Below are 21,541 nucleotides of genomic sequence, written 5' to 3'. Positions count from 1 at the left end.
TTTATGACTCTATCATCATCATCATCGTCATCATTGTCATCACCATCGTCACCATCGTCATCATCCTCACCATCATCACCGTCATCATCGTCCTCACCACCGTCATCGTCCTCACCACCATCACCGTCATCATCGTCACCACCATCATCACCGTCATCATCGTCCTCACCATCATCACCGTCATCATCGTCCTCACCACCATCATCCTCACCATCATCACCGTCATCATCGTCACCACCATCACTGCATTCTGTGGGCTTCTTATATAGTACAGAGATAGAAATGCAGAAACACAGTTCGAGTCTAGAGAGATGCTATGGGGGATCTCAGCTGACATCCAAAGAGGTTTTGAGCCTATAGAAATAGGATGAGGTCAGTTTTTGTTTTGTTTTTTACTTTTTAGCATGGCCATAAGCTGGTCAGACAATTCAGCCGCCAGCCGGGTGCAAGAATGAGCGAAGAGGAAACTATTATTCAAAGTGCGGACCCCTCAGGCACTCCTCTGCAGCAGTAGAGGGAGACTAGCAAACTATGGCGTGCACACCCATGGGCACACAACTGGGGAAATGGAGACAAGAGGGCTGAAGAGCGACGCCAGCCCGGGCTACATGAGAGTCCCATCTCTGGGGCAGGAAACGCTCATCCGGCTCATCCCAGATGAAGAATCATCCCAGATGAAACAGGAGGCTGAGTTCAGATTGCCCTTCTTCTGAGAAGGGGGAGTCGGTCATTTTAACTGAGTGCTGAGTGGGTGGGGCCTATTTATGACACAAGAGGGGAGCCCCTCCCTTCCTGCAAACAGTCCTGGCACCCACCCGAGCCTCCTCCTAGTCCTAATCCCTCTCCCCAAGTAAGAGGTGCTGCAGAGTGGTGGCTGGAGGGGGCCGGCGGTGAGGAACCCACAGGCCAGCTGTAAAAACAGGAATGCCCAGGCAAAGGATTCGAGCCCACAGTGGGGTGCCATCATGAAAGATCTGTAGGAGAGAGGCCTGAAGGGGACGGGCAGAGGATGAAGCCTCGGAGACCAACTTCTTTCCCAAGGGAGGTAGCAAGTGTGGAGCCAAGCTCTACCTCAGTATGCAGGCCGGAAGGGAAGCCTGAGACACAGCAGAGAGCCATGAGCCGGCCAGACTCTGAGCCGGCCCGGCCAGCATCAGCCGTGCTGCAGGGCCTGGGAACCCCACAGAAGCCAAGTCTCCCGAGCGAGCCTGCCCAGCACGAGGCCGAATCCCAGCAGGAACCGAGAGGTCAACAGAAATCTGCTCTCCAGGCCCGTCTGGCCCCAGTCGCCTCTGCTGCACAAGAATCACCCCCCCAGAAAGCGCACTTAGCTCAACAGGAAGACACCTCCCACCAGCCACCCGGGATGGGAAGAGGGTTCGTAAGCCAACAGGACGCACTCAGAGAAGAGCAGGTGGGGATTCCGGGGCCTGGGCCCAGAGAGCCACCTCTGGGTCCACAGCAAGTGGACACATCTGCGGCCCAGGCTGCATCTGGAGCCGACCCCAAACTCCACACCCAGCCTGCCTCTGGATCCCGAGAGAGACCTGAGCTGGCCGCAGCCCAGCAAAGCCCGCTCGACCAGAGAGCCAAGTCCAAGCACGGATCTGTGGCGGAGTCGGGCTTCCTGACACGGCTGCACGAGCTCTCCATTCCAAGGAGCGCCCACGAGTGGAGGACCTTTTTTGACTGGGTCACAGACTCTGACACAGAGGCACATCTGAGCTCGTCCTCAAGCTCAGTTCCTCCCAAGCCGAGCTGTGCAACAGTGGGCCCGGGACCGTCACTGCCCTTCAAACGGAAACCTGATTGTGAAAAGATGGCAGGCTATGGTGGGAAATCACATGGAAAGAAAGCCACCCTCCAGAATCACGAACACTACTGGGGCACAGGTGAGTGTGAACGGGGACGACGAGCCTTCCAGGGCCAGTCACGCATCCGTGCTGACTTTGTGTCTAGGGTTATGACCCGCAGGTCACCTCCAAACGCCCCTGTGAAATCAAGTGCGACAGCCCCAGTCTGTAGAAAAGGAAAACAGCAGACGCAGGACAAAACCAGGGTTTCTCCTTTTGCACCAGGCTGCCCCATAAAACATAGGAAAGAGACAGGAAAGAGCTCTGACTCAGGAATCAGGTCAAAGAAAAACCGTCTTCCTCCTAGCATTCATCCGTGAGTCCCGGCAGAGGGGTGGCTGAGCACTGGCTGTGAGGCAAATGTAGCAGTAGGCCACAGCAGCTCAGTGTGGGCCTTCCCTTAGCCACTGTGGTGTGAGCTAGCTCAACAGCCAGGACATTCATGGCCTGTTTCATGGTGATCAGAAGCTTGGGAAAGGGTCAAATGGCAAGGTCGAGGCTGAATGAAAGCAGCCTGATGAGGTGCAGACCAAGGCACTTTTCTTCCTTGTACCTCTCTGAAGCAAAAAGAGGGAACACCATAGAGCCCCATCCTGACAGGAGCTCGGGGAAAGTCACAGTCCTGACAGGAGCAGGGAAAGTCACAGTCCTGACAGGAGCAAAAGGAAAGTCACAGTCCTGACAGGAGCACAAGGAAAGTCACAGTCCTGACAGGAGCAGGGAAAGTCACAGTCTTGACAGGAGCAGGGAAAGTCACAGTCCTGACAGGACCTCAGGGAAAGTCACAGTCCTGACAGGAGCAAAAGGAAAGTTACAGTCCTGATAGGAGCAGGGAAAGTCACAGTCCTGACAGGACCTCAGGGAAAGTCACGGTCCTGACAGGAGCAGGGAAAGTCACAGTCCTGACAGGAGCAGGGAAAGTCACAGTCCTGACAGGAGCAGGGAAAGTCACGGTCCTGACAGGAGCAAAAGGAAAGTCACGGTCCTGACAGGAGCAAAAGGAAAGTCACGGTCCTGACAGGAGCAGGGAAAGTCACGGTCCTGAGGGCCTGGGGTGGTGATGGTCTTTCACCTCAGGGAGCCGGCCCTCCTCCCCAAGGGCCCGCTCTGAGAGAAGGTCGAGGCTTTCTTCTCCCACGCTCCGGATTCCAGAAGCTTCCAGCGTGCTCCGCTGAGGCGAGGCGGCTGCAGCCTCCTGTTTCCCGCCTTTTCCCGGGCAGCTGAGCTCCCGCGGGGAGGCCCCTCAGCAGGGCGGGCCTGGGCCGCCAGCCGCTGGGCAGGGCGGAACCTTCTCTTCCCCACTCCTGCAGCCCCGGGTTCTGGGGAAGAAGACGGGACGGAGCGGGGGCCACAGAGCCACGGAGCGACAGGGACCGGGCGGGAGGGAGTCTGACCCGAGGGCGGGAGGGGCCGTTGGTTTGGTTTGGTTTTTTCGGAGCCATGGCGGCCAGCCGCGGCTACCGGGTGGGCGACGGGCCAGCGGCCCTGTCCGGGCGCGGGGGAGAGGGCGGGGCTTCCGCCACGGCTGCCAGGGCGGCCCCGCCCCAGCCCCAGCCCCGCCCCCAGCCCCGCCCACGCCCCAGCCCCGCCCACGCCCCCGCGCGCCGCTTCTTCCCCACCCACCCCGGGGGGCAGGGGCGCGGGGCGCTGAGGCGCGGCGCCTCACGGGCCGCCAGCATCCCCTGCGGCGAGGCCCGCGCGCCCGCGGCCCCGCCCCGAGGCCGCCTCCCGCCGCCGCCGCCGGGCTCGCCTTTCCCTCCGCCGCCCGCGGCGCCTTTAACGCGAGCCAGCCGCGGCCGCGCCCTGGCCCCGCCCACTGGAGGCGGGGCCGGCGAGGAGCGGGCCCGCGCTTGGGCGGCTTGGGGGCCCGGCGGTGGTGTGTACTGGGGGAGGGACTGCGCGCTGGACCGGGCCCGCGCCGGGGCCGGGCAGGACGATGGAGCCCGCCGTGGAACCGGGGTCCGTGGGGCCCCCGGCCTCCAGGCAGCCCAGAGAGGGGCCGAAGAGCCGCGGTCGCCGGGGGTGGCGAAAAGGCAAGGTCAAAGGTGAGCCGGCGGCACATCCCGCGGGGCACTGGGTGGACGGGCCCACTTCCACGCGGGACGCCCGTGGCCTGAGCCGCCGTGGGGCTGGTGTGAGAGTGGGAGGTCCCACCCGCACGTAGGAGCTACCGGCTGCCCCAGCGCGCTCTGCGGAAAGGCCCGGGAACGCCGTCTGTCCGGACAGGGTCCCGCTCGGTGCCTGATTTTCCCTGTGTGTGACCAAGAGTGACAACCTTGACCTTAGGGTTCTGGGCCTGGGAAGTGGTTCAAGCGCCGATTTTCATGTCTTCTGCGCTCGTAAAAGAATAATGGGGAAGAACTGTAGCAGCTTTTGCCAAAAGAGGAAGGAGGATAGGCGAGCAAAAGGTAGGCTCGGGGTACACGACCCCCGAGAACGCTCACAGCCCCCCTTCACTCTCGGGCCACCTGTTTCGGCAGCCCAGCAACTCTGGGGCGACTTCCACACGTGAGAACTTTCCAGGTGGCTTTGTCCCTTCCACACCTCCTTCAGGGAGAGGGGAAGGTTTCAGCTTCCCTGGGTCTAAAGGCTGGAGAGACAGTGACAGACCAACCAGAGGGGTCGCAAGGCTCAGCAGGAGCTGCTAACCCTGGCTCGGCTCTGAGTCTCCTGTTTTGTGGCACTACCTAGCCAAACCTAGAGGCTGGTGAATGCTAAGGCGCTCGGCCCTCCCTCCGCCTGCAGCTCCAGGGGCCTCCTCAGGCCCACCGAGGGCTGGCTGTGCAGGCGAAAACAAAGAGGAGAAAGAAAAACCCGGCATGGCTCCCGAGCCCCCAAATTCATCATCCCCTGCCTCCCTTGGTAGACAAGTATTACAGACACGTGGAGGGTGAGCTGGCCCAGACAAGTTGGAGCTCAAGCAGGAGGTTGAAAAGAGCCTCCTGGCCACAGCAAGGGTACACAGCAGGACCCTACGCTCTGAGGCAACGTGGAGCCTGTGTCTCAGAGACCCGTTCAACAGGCTCCTCTTCCTGCCTTTTCTCCGAGTTCTGAGCAGCACCTGTAGCGCTGTCCGGTTCGAATGTGGGCCATTTTCCACACAGCCGGGAGAAGTGGGTGTGAGGGTACTGTCTGTCTCTGCGAGACACCAAGCTCCCCAAGAGTGGGCTTGGGTCACCTTGTTTACCTAGAAGCCCTGCCACGCGCACATTCAGGTATTTATTAGATGGATAAGGGAAGGAATGTGTGGAGTGTGACACGGACTATTAATAGCTGAGCTGCCCTTAGTGTTGTGAGGAGTCAGAAAGAATCTGCTTGAGTAAGGCTCCTTGCACAGGGCCCAGCCTATCACAAAGATGGCAGCTCTGCCTGTCATTTCCTGAGGCTCTTCCTGGTGCCCTTCCTCAGACCTGTGAGTCAGGTCCCACCCCTGCTCCAAGGGAACCCTGACTGGCTGGAGCAGTCTTTGATTCACGCCGTCCTGCCAGTAACTTCATGAGACTGCTGTCATTATGATCAGCCCATTTCCCAGATAGTGACACAGAGGCCCTGAGCCAGCTGCACTTCCTTTACCTGGCCAGTGAGGGCAGAGGGACACATCCAGCCTTCCCAGCAAGGAGTGTGGCAACTGATGACCGCCCTGTGTCCCACCTTCATTCTGCAGCTGAAGGGCCCCTGCCGCAAAGATTCTCTCCCAGCTCAACACCTGAGGTGCCGGCTGTGGCTTTCTGTAGCTATCAGGACAGACTCAAGACCTGGGGACACAGACGGGAAGACTGGTTGCCAGGCTACCAGCCCACACCTCTGATCCCATTGGGGATCAGAGTCAGGAGAATCACCATTAGTCCCAGGCAAGCCTGGCAGCTACACAGTGAGTTGCCGGCCAGTCAGGACTACAGAGTGAGACTCTGGCTGCTCGTCCAGTGGACCTGGGTTCAATTCCCACAACCACATGGCAGTTCACAGCTGTCTGCAACTTCAATTCCAGGGGATCCAGCACCCTCACACAGACGTAGATGCAGGCAAAACACCAATGCACGTAAAATAAAGATCCAAAGCCAAGCATGGTGGCCCGCGCCTGTGATCCCAGCCCTCAGGAGGCAGAGGCAGGCGGAGCTCTGTGAGTTCAAGGCCAGCCTGGTCTACAGAGAGAGTCCAGGACAGCCAGGGCTACACAGAGAAACCCTGTCTTGAAAAACAATAAATATCGGTCATTAAAAAAGCTTATAAACAAGCAAATGTAATAAATACAGCAAAAGGAAAAGATCTTGGGAGTCGGGTTCCGCTTAGCCACCGGAGCATGTGACGGCACAGATCCCGAGGTGCTCTCCAGGACCTTGTCGGCGTGGCGGCACACAGGCACACGCCTGGACTCAGAAGTGGGAAAGCGGAGGCAGGAGGACAGAAAGACATTCAAGGCCATCCATATTTACGCGTGAGTCTGAGGCCAGCCTTGAATACATGAGAAAAAGAGCCCTGTCTTCAGAAGGAGAGAATCTTGAGCAAGGGAGGTAGGGAAACAGGGCAGCAGGAGCAAAAAAAACCTTGATGGGAAAAGCAGCAACACAGGACAGTACAGAGGGGGCCTGGCTGGAGGGAGCTGGGGACAGAGCAGGGGCCAGCAGGGTGGGCCAGAGGCGGGGGGGGGGGGGGGAGAAGGCCATGTCTGAGACAGAAGTGTCGAAGTGTCGCCCTGGGAGGAAGGGTGGCCAGGGTTGCTTCCAGAAGATCCTGCGGTGCTCTGCAGGAGACAGCCCTACATCAGCGGCGCTCGGAGAGCCCTAACACAACCAAGGGAGGACGGGAGGCCTGGGTGTGGTGGCATGCACGGCCCCCGGTTCCTAGTGCATGGGGCTGGGGGCTGGCTCAGATGGCGGGAGGGTGGGGAGATGGCATGAGAACTCTCTCAGTTTCTGCTTAAGCCAACAGTGAATTCTGTTCTCAGCAAACACAAACACACATGGAGACTGCACACACCCAAACACGCATATAGATTCTTTTTGTTGTCTTTATTCTCATTTAGTTTTCTGTGTTCGTTTTGGAGGCAGGGTTCATGTATAAATCCCAGGCTGGCTTTGAACTCACTGTAGCTGAGATGACTTTGAACATCAGATCCTCTCGTCTCTACCTCCACAGTGCTGGGATTATAAATGTGCACCCCCAAGACCGTCTGTACAGGCTTGGGGATCAAACCCAGGGTTTGTGTGTGCTCGGCACACCCTCCACCAGCTGAACCACGTCCTAAAAACAGGACACACCCATACAAGCCGGACATCCAAGACAAAACACACAGTCCCAGGTCAGGACACACACGATACACACCCTAAAAACAGAAGCACATCCATACAAGCCGGAAATCCAAGACAGCATAGTCACAGGTCAGGGCACATACGATACACACACCCTCAGACATGTCAAGAAACATGAAAGCACATTGCTGTGCTGCATCCAGGAACCAAAGTCCAGGCCTGAGAAGCTGGCAAGTGGCTCCTCAGGGCAAAGGGCTGGAGGAGCAGGAGCACGGTTTAGGGCAGAACATTTGTCCAGCGTGGACAAGTGTGACCCCAGCACCAGCAGGGGAAACCGTCTCTCAGGGCAAAGGGCTGGGGCCTAGGCCCCTCCCCCACAGCCGAGTCCCCCAGCCTACCTTTGCCCCATTCCTGCCATTCCTGCCATGGCCCCATCGGGTGTGCCCTTACCCCAGTGCCCTCTGCCTGGGATTCTGGCAATCTCAATATCCCTTCCTCCTAGCTCCAGCCAGCCCGGTCTTCAGGGAACTGTGCTGAGTGAGGCAAAGAGCAGGGCCTCAAGTCCCAAGGACTGGGGAGCCAGCCCTTCCCTGCTGCTTCTTCACATGCTTGCTCTTCAAAAGTTCTTCATCCCTGAGGAGCACCCCAACCCGTCCTCCCCACGTGCCCGGGCGGGAGGGCAGTCAGCAGGCGAGCCTGGCAGGTACAACTTGGGGGCTAGAGAATCTCCTGGGGACGCAGTTAGGAAATCACACAGTGGAAGGGTAGTGACAAGGGCTGCGAGGAGAGAGAACCAAGCGGCATCTTGGGCTGAGTGAGCCAGGAGCAGCACACACTGCCTCCCTGGCGGGTGTCACTCCAGAGTCACACATGCTTACACACAGGCGTATCTGGGTTCCACTCCCAGGCCGGGCTGGGCAGAGTGGCTCAGCACGGTCTCCACATGAGGGTCACCCAGCAAGTGACCTGGCCCGTGCCCCCCACCGCTTAGCTCACCTGCCCCCGAGGCTCTGGCGCTTTTCTGTTTGTGGCCCTGGGAAAGGACAGCCCTCTCCCCTTCACACGTTCACTGGTGGGCTTTGGGGCCACCCTCCCCTCCATCAGGACGGCAGTCCAAGGACAGACACTGAGGACTCACCCCAGCCAAACACCGGGAGCCCTCGGGGCCTCTCCTCCACACAGCTCGTTCAGAGGCCCTACGCCTGGCTTTGCATGTTTGTGATTTTGTGTTCCTCAAAACAGCCGTACTCCACGTTTTGAGCTTTCTGCCTCTTTCCTAGGGGAGGCAGACTGCAAAACGTGCACATGCTAGGGCAGAAGCGAGGGTGGACCTTAGCAGTGGGGAGAAGCAAGGCGAGGCCCACCTCCGGCTGAGGCCTGAGGGCGAGGAGGAGCTGCTGGGCAGGAGCTTGTGGAAGAGCCTCGAAAGTATGAGCCTTGGCCCCCCCGTATGTGACATGGACTTGACTGGCAGCAGGGTCGGCTGTGAAAGGTAAACCAAGGCTCCAGGTAGGGATACCACCCCGGAGGCTGTGGCCCAGGCCCGGGCTGAGTTTGGTGCCGCCCTCAGTCGGCTTCTGCCCTCACAGGAGGAGAAGCAGAGCTGCCCACTAACAGCTGGGGACAGCTGTGCCAGGGCCAGTCAGGGTGGAAACTGACATCACTGAACTCTGACTCCTTGAATCCACTTGGGGGAGAAGGAGGACAGCTTGGCTGGGTGAGAGGGGACAGGGTGTTCAGGACTCAGGCATGGGAAGCCGGGGTCCTAAGGGACAGGACTGGGACTGGATCCCTCATATGAGGAAGAGGAGGTTGAGCAGGGAGGAGCTGGGGCAAGGGCGACCGGCTGTGAGCGGGGGCTGGGGGCGGGATCCAGGGCTCTAAAGAAGAGAGCCTGGCACCGGGACTGTGCCGAGCGGAGCAGCAGGCAGGCAGGAGGGGCAAGGAGCTGAACTCTGGGCTCTGTTTACGACATGTGATTCTCAGTATCCATTCTGGACGGGCGGTGAAGCAAACGGCCACACCCTGGCCAGCCTGGCCCCTCCCCAGTTTATCGCCCCAGGCAGCTACTGGCACTAGCCACAGACCTGCTGTGCCAGCCTGGGGAGCTCCAGTCCAGAGCGGCCGGGAGCGGTGAGTGCAGGGCCAGCTGAGACAGAATGGCTGCTGCCAGAACCCAGGCCTGGAAGGGAGAGGACACGCTGTCTTCTCCAGGAAAAGGCTGCAAAGCCAGGAGCCAGGAGGGCCTAGACCTCTGGAAGGGCAGGTTGACCCAAGGGCCAAGGGCAACTCAGCCCAAAGTGTGATAGCAAGGTCTAGGTAACAGATGTCCCGGGAACACAGGCTCTAGGGAGCACACAGAGGGCCCTGAGTTCGGGGGCCGGCAAAGCGTGGAGCCAGGTTTGGGGCGGCTGCAGGGGAGCTTTGAGAGTCCTGGGAGAGACACTACAGGCGCAGGGGCCTGGACCCAGATGCCAGCGTCTCTGTGGACCCCAACATCATCCGTTCAGCCTCTGGCTCCTTACCAACCTCAGCGTCTCCTCCTGTGAAGGAGGGTGCTGGCAGCAACAGATCTGAGCCAAGGAGTCCCGGGTCTCTGGGAACTAACCCTCAGCCTGGGTTTGGCTGCTGAGGTCAACATGAGCCGTTTCAGGCGGGAGAGAGGGACAGTGCGGTCTAAGGCAGGTGCACAGGGAGAGTGGGCAACTGTAAGCGGGGATGCTGAGGTCTGGGAGCCCCACAGGGAGATGAGGAGGGAGATGGGTTCTGGAAGGGATTCCGTGGGCGGGCAGGCTTGAGTGAGCAGGAGCGAGTCCGAGGTATGGAAAGGCTGGGATTATAGACGGCGCTCAGGAGGAGGCCAGATGTGCAGGGCGACCCGGGGAGGTGGGGATGGCTGCGTTGACGCTCAACCACTGTCTGTTAGAAAGGGTTTGCAGGCAACCCCGGGAGCCTCAGAAGGAAAGTGGGAATGGGGCTTGAGAAAGGGAACCGCTGGGCATCCAGATTTCCCAGAAGGAGGAGGACAAGTCCAGAGAGAGTAAACAAAGATAGGAGTTCACTCTTGAATACCTGGAAGGAAGTGGGGGGGGGGGCTCTGTAGTAAAGGCACACTAGGGTCCAGACGTGCTGGACTCCGGCAGGGACTCCCAGATCCAGGAGGGCGGGGAGCCAGGGCAGCTCCCAGATCCAAGAGGGCGGGGAGCCAGGGCAGCCGAGAGGACCAGAGTCAGGGCTTCAACGCCCCGCTGCTAGGCAGAAGGAGGAGGAGGAGGCCTCAGACTTCTGGAAGCCAAGAAGAGAGCCTAGGTGTGAGAGCTGGAGGCCCTGCCTGCCCCAGAGGTGCGGAGCAGCCTTTGGGCGTGAGGAAGGAGGAGCTACAGCTTTGGATCTAAGCAAGGATGGGCCCAGGGAAGAGAGGTAGGACCTGGGCTCCTGGGCCTGACAGACCTTGCATCTTCCCACAGCTTCTGCGTTCTCACACAACATGGATCTCCGCACAATGACGCAGTCACTGGTGACACTCGCAGAAGACAACATGGCCTTCTTTTCAAGCCAGGGCCCGGGAGAGACCGCGCGGCGGCTGTGCAACGTCTTTGCAGGTGTTCGGGAACAGGCAGTGGGGCTGGAGCCAACGCTAGGCCACCTGCTGGGTGTGGCACACAATTTTGACCTGGACACCGAAACGCCAGCCAATGGATACCGTAGCTTGGTGCACACGGCCCGCTGCTGCCTGGCACACCTACTACACAAATCCCGCTACGTGGCCTCCAACCGCCGGAGCATCTTTTTCCGTGCCAGCCACAACCTGGCAGAGCTGGAGGCCTACCTGGCCGCCCTCACGCAGCTCCGTGCTCTGGCCTACTATGCCCAGCGCCTGCTGGTCATCAACCGGCCAGGGGTGCTCTTCTTTGAGGGTGATGAAGGACTCACGGCTGACTTCCTGCAGGACTATGTCACGCTGCACAAAGGCTGCTTCTATGGCCGCTGCCTCGGTTTTCAGGTGAGCGCCTGCCCCTGTCCTCCCAGTGAAGGCGCTGGTGGCTGGCGCTGCGTCCTTGAGCCACGCTAATCAGAGCTCCTGCACAGGACTCAGACCACAGATTGGCAGGGAACGCTGGCAGGAGCTCAGAGCTGGACTCTGGGGTTAGCTCACGACCCTCGACCACATCTGCCACACCTTAGAAATCGCTTCACCAGCGGGGTCTGGTAACTCAGACCTGCCACGGCCCAGCTACTCAGGAAGCTGAGGCAGAAGGCTGCAGGGCCTGGTGGAGCTCACAGAGTGAGGTGGAGGCCGGCCTTGGTCACTTAGTGAGACCCTGGCCAAAAAGTAACAAGAAGGGGAGGGCACGCTCATCCGTACAAAACACCTGTGGCAGAGCTCAGTCCCCAGACGAGGGCCACGCTGAGGGCACACGCATCACGCTGAGGGTACACCTGTCAGCATTCCTGTGGCCAGGGCTCAGTCCCCAGACGAGGGCCACGAAAGGTTCATTTGGTTTTCCTTTCTCCTCAAGTAGCACAGGCTGAGCTTAGTCCTCGGAGTCTAGGCTCTCTGCTGCCGCGCCATATGCCGGGTCCACCCACTCTTGTCCCTGAGGTTCAAGAGTCTGAGCCCTCTGGGAGGGTAATCAGTATTGGTCTCAAAGGCCCATTCTGTGTGAGTGCAATCCTGTCGTGTTCGCTGGGACTCTAGAAGGAAGGTACCATCCACAGGCATTGGAGGAGCCCCTGGGCTGAGTTATAGAAGTCACATGATTCAAAGCGGCCCTCAGGGCAGGACCAGCATATACCCATCACGGTGGGTGGCAAGAGGAAGACGTGGCTGTGATTGCTTCCTCCCTGAGCTGGGCCTTCTGTCCTTGCCCAGCCCAGCCCACCTCAGACATGCAGCCTGTCCCCACAGGGAAAGTGAGGTGACAGGGCGCTCAGGAGGTGGAGGCAGGATTGCTTAGCAGCAGAGGCTCACCTGAGCTGCAGCAGCGACAGCAGGCAAGCCAGACAGCACAGAAAGACCCGCCTCCAATTAGTTAGAGAATTGGAGGTAGAAAACTGGAGTCAGAAGCCAGGGTTGCCCCGGTCTGCCGTCAGTGCCGACCCAAGGAACTGTCGAGCTGTATGAAGGGTTCCGGCAGGAATTCGGGGGGGGGGCTGTGTGATGTCCCTCCCGCCCTGTCCGTCCTCCCCTCACTTCACAGAGATGAGCACACCCCTCCTCACCTTCCCTGAACATCACTCAAGGCTTCCCAGCCCCGAGCAACCCAACACAATTGTTTCTGGGACTCTCCCTCAGGCAGACTAAACCCACAAATACTGTCAGCCCGCCCCGCCATCTCCCTGCTTTCATGTCCTGGCGTCAGCACAGGAAAGAAAGAAATTCCAGGCTGCCTGAATCCGTGTCCTGGCCACAAAGGCCAGGAGTGCCTGTGTTCTTTGGCTTGCTGGGGCCCTGGCCAAGAGCGTGGCCCAGGCCACCTGCCAGCTCCTGAGAACCCAGCCCCGCTAGAGCGCATCACGCTCTCAAACGTCGCCCTCCAGGAGGGCAGAGGCCTCCAGAACCGCAGCTGCGCTCAGTCCCTGCTCCCTCACAGCCTAGCGTGCTGTGCGGGGTCCGGTGTTTGCTGGGGGAGCTAACTGCTGACCCCCGGCCTGGCCTCTTGTGGCTGAGCCTCCCGTCTGTCCCTTCTCTGCCACCTGTCATGTGAAGGTCTTCCCAGTCTGCCCTGACAGCCCTCTAGCCCCGAGTTCTCTGTACCAGCCCCGAATGCCTCCCTCACCCTCTGTTCTGATTCAGGAAGTTACTGTTTCCTCTTACTCGAGGTTCACAGCCCTCCAGATGCTCAGCGTGAGTCCAGCCCCTCAGGCTGGCTTTCTGTGCCTCAAAAACCTTCCTTGCTCCTTCCCTGTCTCGCTCGGCCCCGGGCACACACGGACTCTGTGCTCCCCGTCCCTGCCCTGGCAGGAACACTCCTTTCCCCGGCTGCCCTGTGTGGCATTGCAGCGTTAGCTTCTGCCCCTTCTGCCCCTGCTCTGGCCTCTCCTGGGAATGCCCCTGTCCTCATTCAGATCCCTCCTCCTGGCCTGGCCGGCGGTCACCAGGGCAGCCCTTCATTTGTTCACCATCTCCTTCCGCTGAGGACACCAGGTCCAGGAAAGGGTCCAGGGCGATGCCCACAGCACAGGAGCTTGGTAAAGCTGAATGCGCGTACCTGCTCCTCGCTCTGCCCCATCCTCCTGTGGGTGGTGACACAGGAATCCCTTCACAGTTCACGCCCGCCATCCGGCCGTTCCTGCAGACTCTCTCCATCGGGCTGGTGTCCTTCGGGGAACACTACAAACGCAACGAGACAGGCCTCAGTGAGTGGCGGCTGGGCCCTGCCCACACCCTGTCCTGTTCCCGTTCCTAGCCTGGCTGGGCAGCCTCTGCCAGGGCTTCTTGACACCCCTCTTTCCCCCAGGTGTGACTGCCAGTTCCCTCTTTACTGGTGGCCGATTCGCCATAGACCCAGAGCTGCGTGGGTCGGAGTTTGAACGGATCATCCAGAATCTGGATGTGCACTTCTGGAAGGCCTTCTGGAACATCACTGAGATCGAGGTGCTGTCGGTGAGTCGGGGCCAAGGGAGACCCCAGCATGCTTACTGATGGAGACTGACTCCCAGACATCTAGGAAGCCACAGCCAGGCACTACCGTGCCCTAGGCCCATGGACGGCACATAGGGCAAAGACGGGGCTGAGACAGGAAGCCCACACCACCTCCATAACCCTTCCCGGGCACCTTTCTGTTCCCTCTCCAGTCTCTGGCCAACATGGCATCAACCACTGTGAGGGTAAGCCGCCTGCTCAGCCTGCCACCTGAGGCCTTTGAGATGCCACTAACCTCTGACCCCACGCTCACAGTTACCATCTCACCTCCCTTGGCACACACGGGGCCAGGGCCTGTGCTGGCCAGGCTCATCTCGTACGACCTGCGGGAAGGACAGGTGAGCCCCGGGCCCCAACGGCCGCCCCAGCCCAGCCTCCCGCAGCCCTGGAGGAGGGCAGCCCTGACCTACCAACCCTCCTCTTCACCACCAGGACAGCAAGATGCTCAACAGTCTCGTGAAGTCTGAGGGCCCACGCCTGGAGCTGCGCCCGCGGCCCCAACAAGCACCCCGCTCTCGGGCCCTGGTTGTCCACATCCACGGTGGTGGCTTTGTGGCACAGACCTCCAAATCCCACGAGCCCTACCTCAAGACCTGGGCGCAGGAGCTGGGGGTCCCGATCATCTCCATCGACTACTCCCTGGCCCCCGAGGCCCCCTTCCCCCGGGCGCTCGAGGAGTGCTTTTTCGCCTACTGCTGGGCTGTCAAGCACTGTGCCCTGCTGGGTGAGACCCAGGCCCTGCCTCCTCGGATTCTTTCCCGCCCTGCCCTGGCCGCCTGCCCTCCCCGTCCTGTCCTGCAGGGGCCACCGAGTCCCTGGGTTCTCAAGGCTCGGCCTCTCTACCGGCCCCTTACCCCTGGCCACCTGCCCTCTGCCTCTGGCGCCCGGCGTGGGCTAGCCCACCGCTGCCCACCTTCCATCTTGGCCATTTCAGCTCTGCCTACTGCCCCCCCTTCTAGCCTGGGTCTCTGGCCCCTCCCCTCCCGTCTCTTCCTCCCCAGCTGCTGGCTCATATGCCCACCTGCTTGCCAGGTCCTCACACCTCCCTCTTGGAATGCCAACACCTCAGGGGGACATGAAGGCACAGCAGAGCCTGGCCGTACCCAGCCTGAACCCTGACCTTTGGTTTCCCAACTTCTCATGTCCTTGTTGTGGGAAAACTACCCCGAGCTGCTCTTCCCCCACCCCCCGCCTGCCCTTGCTGGTGACCCCGGAACCTCCACTTCCCCAGCACAGCCACCTCATGGTCCAAATCGTCCCTCTCGCCAGGACCCAAAACGCCATTGTGAGCGATGCTGGGCGCCTGGCTCTCCAGCTCACGCCTGGCTCTTGTCCCAGCAGGCTCAACAGGAGAGCGGATCTGCCTGGCAGGGGACAGCGCGGGGGGCAACCTCTGTATCACCGTGTCCCTCCGGGCGGCAGCCTACGGGGTGAGGGTGCCAGATGGCATCATGGCGGCCTACCCCGTGACCACCCTGCAGTCCTCCGCCTCGCCCTCCCGTCTGCTGAGCCTCATGGACCCTCTTCTCCCACTGAGCGTCCTCTCTAAGTGTGTCAGCGCCTACTCAGGTAAGCCCTCGCCAGAGCCTGGCAGCTGGAGGCCGTGTGTCCCGGATGCAGGTGGGTGTTGGAGCTGGCCTGCCCGCTCAGCCCGCCCGTGCGCTCTGCAGGAGCGGAGATGGAAGAGCACCCCGACTCCGACCAGAAGGCGCTGGGCATGATGGGGCTGGTGCAGCGGGACACCTCCCTGCTCCTCCGAGACCTCCGCCTGGGCGCCTCCTCCTGGCTCAACTCCTTCCTGGAGCTAAGCGGGCGCAAGTCCCAGAAGAGCTCAGCGCCGACACCCGGTGAGTGCCCAGGCCTTAGCCTTCCCCGCCTGGCCGTGGCCTTGGCCCCACGGCAGACCATGTCCTAGAAATCTCCCACCTTCTGCTTCCCCAAAAACAAAAAAAAAAATCTTTCAGGGCCAGAGGAGGCGGCGCACCTCTGTCCCAGCATGTGAGAAGCAGAGGCAAGCTCACTGGGAGTTCAAGGCCAGCCTGGCTAACCAAGGCCACAGATGGAGACCCTGTCTCAACAACCACCAACCCATGCATGGGGCTGGGGGGCGGCTCAGGAGGCAAGGGTGAGAGCCCGAGCTCGGATCCCCAGAGCTCATAGAAAAGCCCGGTGTGGCAGTGCCCACCGTGGCCTCAGCACTGGGCAGGCAGAGGCAGGCGAGCCCCTGGGACCTGCTGGAGCAACAGTCTAGGCCAAGGCAGTGAGCTCTGGGGCCAGTGGAAGGCCCCAGCCCGCAGCTAAGGCGGGGCTGCTGAGCTGGCTCGGGGCCCAGGGCCACACAGAGGAGGCAAGAGCCTGCCTACAAATTGTCCTCTGGCCACCCACACACATAAAAACCTAACGAAAATTAAAGGGAAAGCCAAGGTGGGCGGTGCCTTGAGGAACACCACCACCACCACCACCACCACCACACACACGCACGCACGCGCGCACACACACACACACACACACACGCAAGCACGGTAAAAGGGAACAGAGTCTGGGGGACCACTGGGCCCTGGGGGTGGGTCCCCGTAGGGGTCACAGCCCAGCCCAGCTCCCTGCTCATTAGTGCCTCACTGGCTGCTGGCGTGGATAAACGTTAGCACGTAGAACCCTTGGTGTGCCCCCTGTGATATGGGCACAAGCGTACCTGCCTTTCGGGGCCACAGTGAGGACTGCGCGTGTTTGTGTCAAATGCCCAGCCAGCACCTGGCGGCTCCGTGGCCCCGTCTGCAGAGCTGTCTGGGTCGCTGGGCCACACGGTGCCCTGCACTCTGCCCCCTCGGATTGGGACTGTGGGCGGGCTGCTCGCTGAGGGGCAGAGCAGCCAGAGGAGGAGTGGGGTGTCTGAGGCATGCTCCGCCCTGGGCACCGGCTGCCGAGCCTCCTGCTGGGGAGCCGAGGCACTGACACCAGCCTGGGCGCGGGGCTCTGCAGGGCTCCGAGCACCACAGGCTCAAACACGAATACGGCTGCGCCGCGGTCCCTCTGGAGAATGGCCAGTCCTGTGTATCTCACCCTCCTCTAGAAGCCCGACCTGCGCGTCCTAGTCTGTGTGCCGCACATCTAGCCTGTGCCCGGCCTCAGCCTATCTTTGCCTTCTGCAGAGGCGGCGCGCCCCGCGGAGACCATGCGCAGGAGCGTGTCGGAGGCCGCCCTGGCCCAGCCCGAGGCCCTGCTGGGCACAGACTCCCTGAAGGCCCTCACTATAAAGGACTTGGGCTTTAAGGGAAACTCGGAGACGTCAGACACGCCAGAGATGTCGCTGTCCATGGAGACGCTCGGCCCCGCCACGCCCTCCGATGTCAACTTCTTCCTGCGGCCCGAGAGCTCCACGGAAGACTCCTCCGAGGCCACCGACGACCTGAGCCCCATGGGCAGAGGCCCACGCGCGCGCACCGCCTTCCCCGAGGGCTTCCACCCGCGCCGCTCCAGCCAGGGCGCCCTGCACATGCCCCTCTACTCGGCGCCCATCGTCAAGAACCCCTTCATGTCTCCCCTGCTGGCCCCGGACAGCATGCTCAAGACCCTGCCGCCCGTGCACATAGTGGTGAGGGCAGGGCTGGCCAGGGGGGCGGGGCAGGGGCTGGAGGGGCGGGGTCCCCACCTGGCCCTCACTTCTTCCCACGCCCGCCCCGCCCTCCCCGTCCTCCAGGCGTGCGCTCTGGACCCCATGCTGGACGACTCCGTCATGTTCGCCCGGCGACTGCGCGACCTGGGCCAGCCCGTGACCCTGAACGTGGTGGAGGACCTGCCGCACGGCTTCCTGAGCCTGGCGGCGCTGTGCCGCGAGACCCGGCAGGCGGCCGAGCTGTGCGTGCAGCGCATCCGGACGGTCGTCAGCCCGCCGGCCGCGCCGCTGGTCTGAGCGGGCACGGGGAGGGGGCACTAAAGCACCTCCTACTCCAGCTCCGGCCTCGTGCTCGGCGGCCCGCTCGGGCGGGGCGGGGCGGGGCGGGGCGGGCCGAGCCTTCCCCGGGGCCGGGAGGGCGTGCCGGGGAGGGGGCGCGCCCTCACGGTCCCGCCGACCCTCCCACTGCCTTCTGCTGCTGCTGTAACCGACGCCGTCGGCCTCCTGTAAATAAAAGTTGTTGACGAGCCGGGGCTAAGTGGGGCGGCTCCCCGGCAGCCTGCAGCGCCGGGGGAGGGGCCGCGGGCTCCGCGCGCTCCAACCGGCGGCCTGGCCCGCGAGACCCTGGCTTTAGCGAGTCAGTGTCGACCCGTGGGCTGCTGACCCCGGGAGGCCGGTCGGAAGGGATGCCACAGAAGACCCGGCCTCTGCCTTAAAAGGAGCACAGGACGGCAGACGGCCCAGGCGCCCGCGAGGGGCTCATACCTGGCTCCAGGCCCAGGGGGCGCGGGCACAGCAGGTGTGAGCACGGTGGCCAAACACATCATTCTTAAAAACGAATACGGGCCTGCCAGGCCAAGAACCAACCGCGGCAGTGAGCAGGCCTCCAGGGCAGAAAGCCAGGTGTGAGGTGGGGACGGCAGAGGGGCTGTGACCTGACTACAGCTAGGGAGCAGCGAGGGTCCCTGTGAGGGCACGGCGGGTGGCCAGAACCCCCGGAGGCGAGGCCATGAGGGTGGGGGTAAGGCCGAGCGCCCCAGAGCCAGCGGTGGGGTTGCATTAGACTCATTCAAGGTGGGGCTGGATGGAGGCAGAGCAAGACTCGGGCCTGGCCACGACGCAGGCGGGCAGTGAGCAGCCTGTTCCCTGGGAAGATGCTTAGAGGCGGCACTTCAGGGGCATCCAGGAGGTGGAGAGAGTGGGGCTCACCCTAGCCGGAACCAAAGAACCAGGGTCCATCCAGAAGCAGCAGGGCCGGAGGAGGGCCAGAACAGACAAAGCCCTGAGGCTTGTGGCCCAGACAGAGAGAGGCCAGTGTGGGGTGCTGGGAGGGTCAGCTGGAGAGAAGGAAGTGAGGCGGGAGGGAGTGGTCCATGGCAGACTCATGCCAGCCTGGGGCCTCCCCCACCAACAGTATGAGCTGTCCCAGGTCTCATCCCGACTCAGGAGGTCGGCATCCAAACGTGGTGGGCGAAGAAGCGGAAGATATGAGCCGGAGGGCGCCCGTGTCTGGAGGTGGAGGGGCCGGATCTGACTGACAGCATCCTGGCAGGTGGGAGGGAGATGGGATGCGTCTCAGCCAGGTCACAACGGAGACGCGCAGAGGCGCGCAGGGCTCGCGCAGGGCCCCACTTCCTCGTCTACCCAGGAAACTTCTGATTGGAAACCCGACAGGGAAAGCCAGGCACGGGGCGCCCCTGGGACCCCGGCTGGAGAGGCTGAGGCAGGGCCACCATCAGCCCAGTGAAGGGTGAGGTCATCTGTGCCTCAGGCTGTCCTCAAGCCGCGGCCCAGAGGGAGGCCCTGCGGGAGTAACCGAGCACTCGTCCGCCTGCTCCCCAAGACCAGTCCTGGAGACCCTTCAGGCCACCCAGCCTCTCCGCCGTCAGCCCGCCCCAGGCCCCCATCCTCCCTGGCTGCGGAGGGGCCGCGCTGCTCCCTGCGCGACCTGGCCCATCCCTGGCACTAACCCGGCCAGCGGCTGCGCACACGCCCGCACACACACTAACGGCCAACGGTGCACACGCACACACAGACGGCTTCCAGGTTCTGGCTGGCGCCTCCTCCCGGCCTCTGCGCGGCCTCTGCTGCCACCTAGTGCTCTCCCGAGGCGCACGCCCGCGGCCGTGGACGCTCCTCCCGGGGCACGCCGACCCCCAAAGCATCCCTGTCCAGCGAGGGCGGCGGCGGCCGAGGAAGCGGGGCTGAGCGGGAGGCGACCCGCCGCGGGAAGGCAGGCGGCGGGCACGACGGGCCGCCCGCTCCCGCGAGCCCCGGCGCCCTGGCCTAGCCGGCCCGCCCCCGCCACAGTCCCTGCCCATTGGCCGACACTAGCGGAGTGGCGTCTCTGGGAGCCTATCGCCGTCCTGGAGCGCCGCGGCCCCGCCCACAGGAGCGCCCCGCCCACAGGAGCGCCCCGCCCCCTGGAGCGCCCCGCCCTCAGAAAGCCCCCCCCCCAAAAAGGCCCCGCCCCCTGGGGCGCCCGCCCTCAGAAAGCCCCGCCCCCTGGAGCGCCCGCCCTCAGAAAGCCACGCCCTTTATAGCGCTCCCGTAGGGAGCGTCGAGTCGGGTCCTGCTCCGACGGCGAAGGGCGAGGAAGGGGCTGGGCGTCTCGTTCCGGGCGTTTCCAGTCGTTCTTCTTCTCTTTTTTCTTCCCCCCCTCTGCTTTTTTCCAGTACTGGGGGTTGAACCCAGGGCTTTTCGTATGCTAAACAAGGCCTCTGCCACCGGGCGCTGAACCTTTTCTTTTTTCTTTCTTTTTTTTTTTTTTTTAAACACCTGAACACCAGCAGAGGGCACCAGATCTCATTATAGGCGGTTGTGAGCCACCATGCGGTTGCTGGGACTTGAACTCAGGACCTCTGGAAGAGCCAGCAGTGCTCTTAACCTCTGAGCCATCTCTCCAGCCCCCTTTATAAATTCAGGGTCTCGCGAAGCTGCACAGACGGGCCTGAGCTCGCTGTACTCTGTAATCCCTCACCTCCAGAGAGCCGAGGATCCCAGGCCTACGCCCCCATCCCTGCAGCCCTGGGGTCTGGGGAAGGAGCCGCTCTCCCTGATCCTGCAGGATCGGGGCGCTCGGGCCCCAGGAGGGACAGATTCGTGTCAAGATTTCTGTGTCTGAGGTTCCGGAGGATCAGGAATTTAAAAGACTGGGGTGCACGAATCTGAACTCAGATCCCGGGAGTCGCCCTGGCCTGCCCGCCCTGGGCGGCAGATCTGGGTTTCAGGCTTTTATGAGACTGTTTGTGGGGTGAGGCCGCGCCTCACCCCGGGGCGGGTTTTCTGAGTGTGAGCTGGGAGGGGACCTCCAGCCTGCGTGTCATTTCCACCTGCATGCCTACCAAGGAAGCCGGGGGCAGAGCTTCCTGCAAAGGGAACCCGGAACGGGAGGAGAGGCGAGGATAAGGAGGAGACAAAGAGAAAAACAAACAAAGATGCCAAAGAAGAGATTAAAAATAATAAAACAGTAATAACAGTTCTCTTGCACCGAGTTTACTGTGACCCGGGTTCTGCGCTGGAGCGTTTCACATAATTATTCCATGTTTTCCTCACGGTTCTGAGTGGCTGGAACATCACTGGTGTCATTATTATTATTATTATCCCATTTTACACGTGAGAAAATTGAGGTCCAGGGCAGGCCAATCAAGATACATGGAGGGAAACGATACAGATGAAGATAACAACAGGCCCAGAGAAAAGGAGACCAAAGGGGTGGGAGAGCTGAGGAGAGCTAGAGGCTACACCCTAGGGGCTGGGAGAGGCGGGGCCAAAGATGAGGACTCCCGGGACCCCCACACTCCATGGTTCCAGCCTTGTCCAAGCCTCGCTATGGGTGTTGGGCCGAGCTGGGGTCAAAAGCAGTGATTATGACGAGGCAACTCTGCCATTACACAGCGAGAGGTGATAAGAAACTGACTCACGGGCCCCCAGGCTGGGAGGGCCCTTCCTCAGCCCCTGTCCTTTAATCTGGGGGACCCGCCTCAGCACGCGAGCACTCGGGACAGCTTGCCTCCTCGTCTGCTTGCCCAGCACAGAGCTGTTGCTGTAGCCCTGGTGGACACGGGTCTTCCTGGGGTGGTGAGGCTCCGGCAGACTCCAGACCTTGCCTGCCAGGCTCTTCCCCGCCCTGCCGTCGCCCCCTGAGCTGCCACCAGGCTCCCAGACCTCCCCTTTCAGC

At 61.8% G+C, this 21,541-nt stretch overlaps 1 protein-coding gene across 3 annotated transcripts; it reads left to right on the top strand.

Annotated features, from left to right (window-relative positions):
* The first annotated feature begins 3,756 nt into the window (after positions 1-3,756).
* On the top strand, positions 3,757-17,888 carry Lipe (lipase E, hormone sensitive type). Of its 3 annotated transcripts, none has more exons than XM_055620690.1 (10): positions 3,757-3,898; positions 10,570-11,105; positions 13,372-13,462; positions 13,564-13,709; positions 13,901-14,086; positions 14,181-14,472; positions 15,090-15,317; positions 15,419-15,595; positions 16,898-17,340; positions 17,446-17,888. In XM_055620690.1, exons 1-10 carry the CDS (start codon positions 3,790-3,792, stop codon positions 17,656-17,658), a joined length of 2,421 nt encoding a protein of 806 aa, XP_055476665.1. In that variant the 5' UTR covers positions 3,757-3,789; the 3' UTR covers positions 17,659-17,888. The 3 variants fall into 3 exon arrangements, with proteins under 3 accessions (XP_055476665.1, XP_055476668.1, XP_055476666.1); XM_055620691.1 differs by lacking the exon at positions 3,757-3,898 and adding an exon at positions 9,121-9,235; XM_055620693.1 differs by lacking the exons at positions 10,570-11,105; positions 13,372-13,462.
* The last annotated feature ends 3,653 nt before the right edge of the window (positions 17,889-21,541 follow it).

This window comes from Psammomys obesus, unplaced genomic scaffold (assembly GCF_907164565.1).
Source record: "Psammomys obesus unplaced genomic scaffold, mPsaObe1.curated_primary_1811, whole genome shotgun sequence".
In the NCBI taxonomy this organism is placed as follows: Eukaryota; Metazoa; Chordata; class Mammalia; order Rodentia; family Muridae; genus Psammomys; species Psammomys obesus.
Note: the sequence above shows the minus strand (reverse complement) of the source record. Positions and strands in the feature narration are given on the sequence as shown.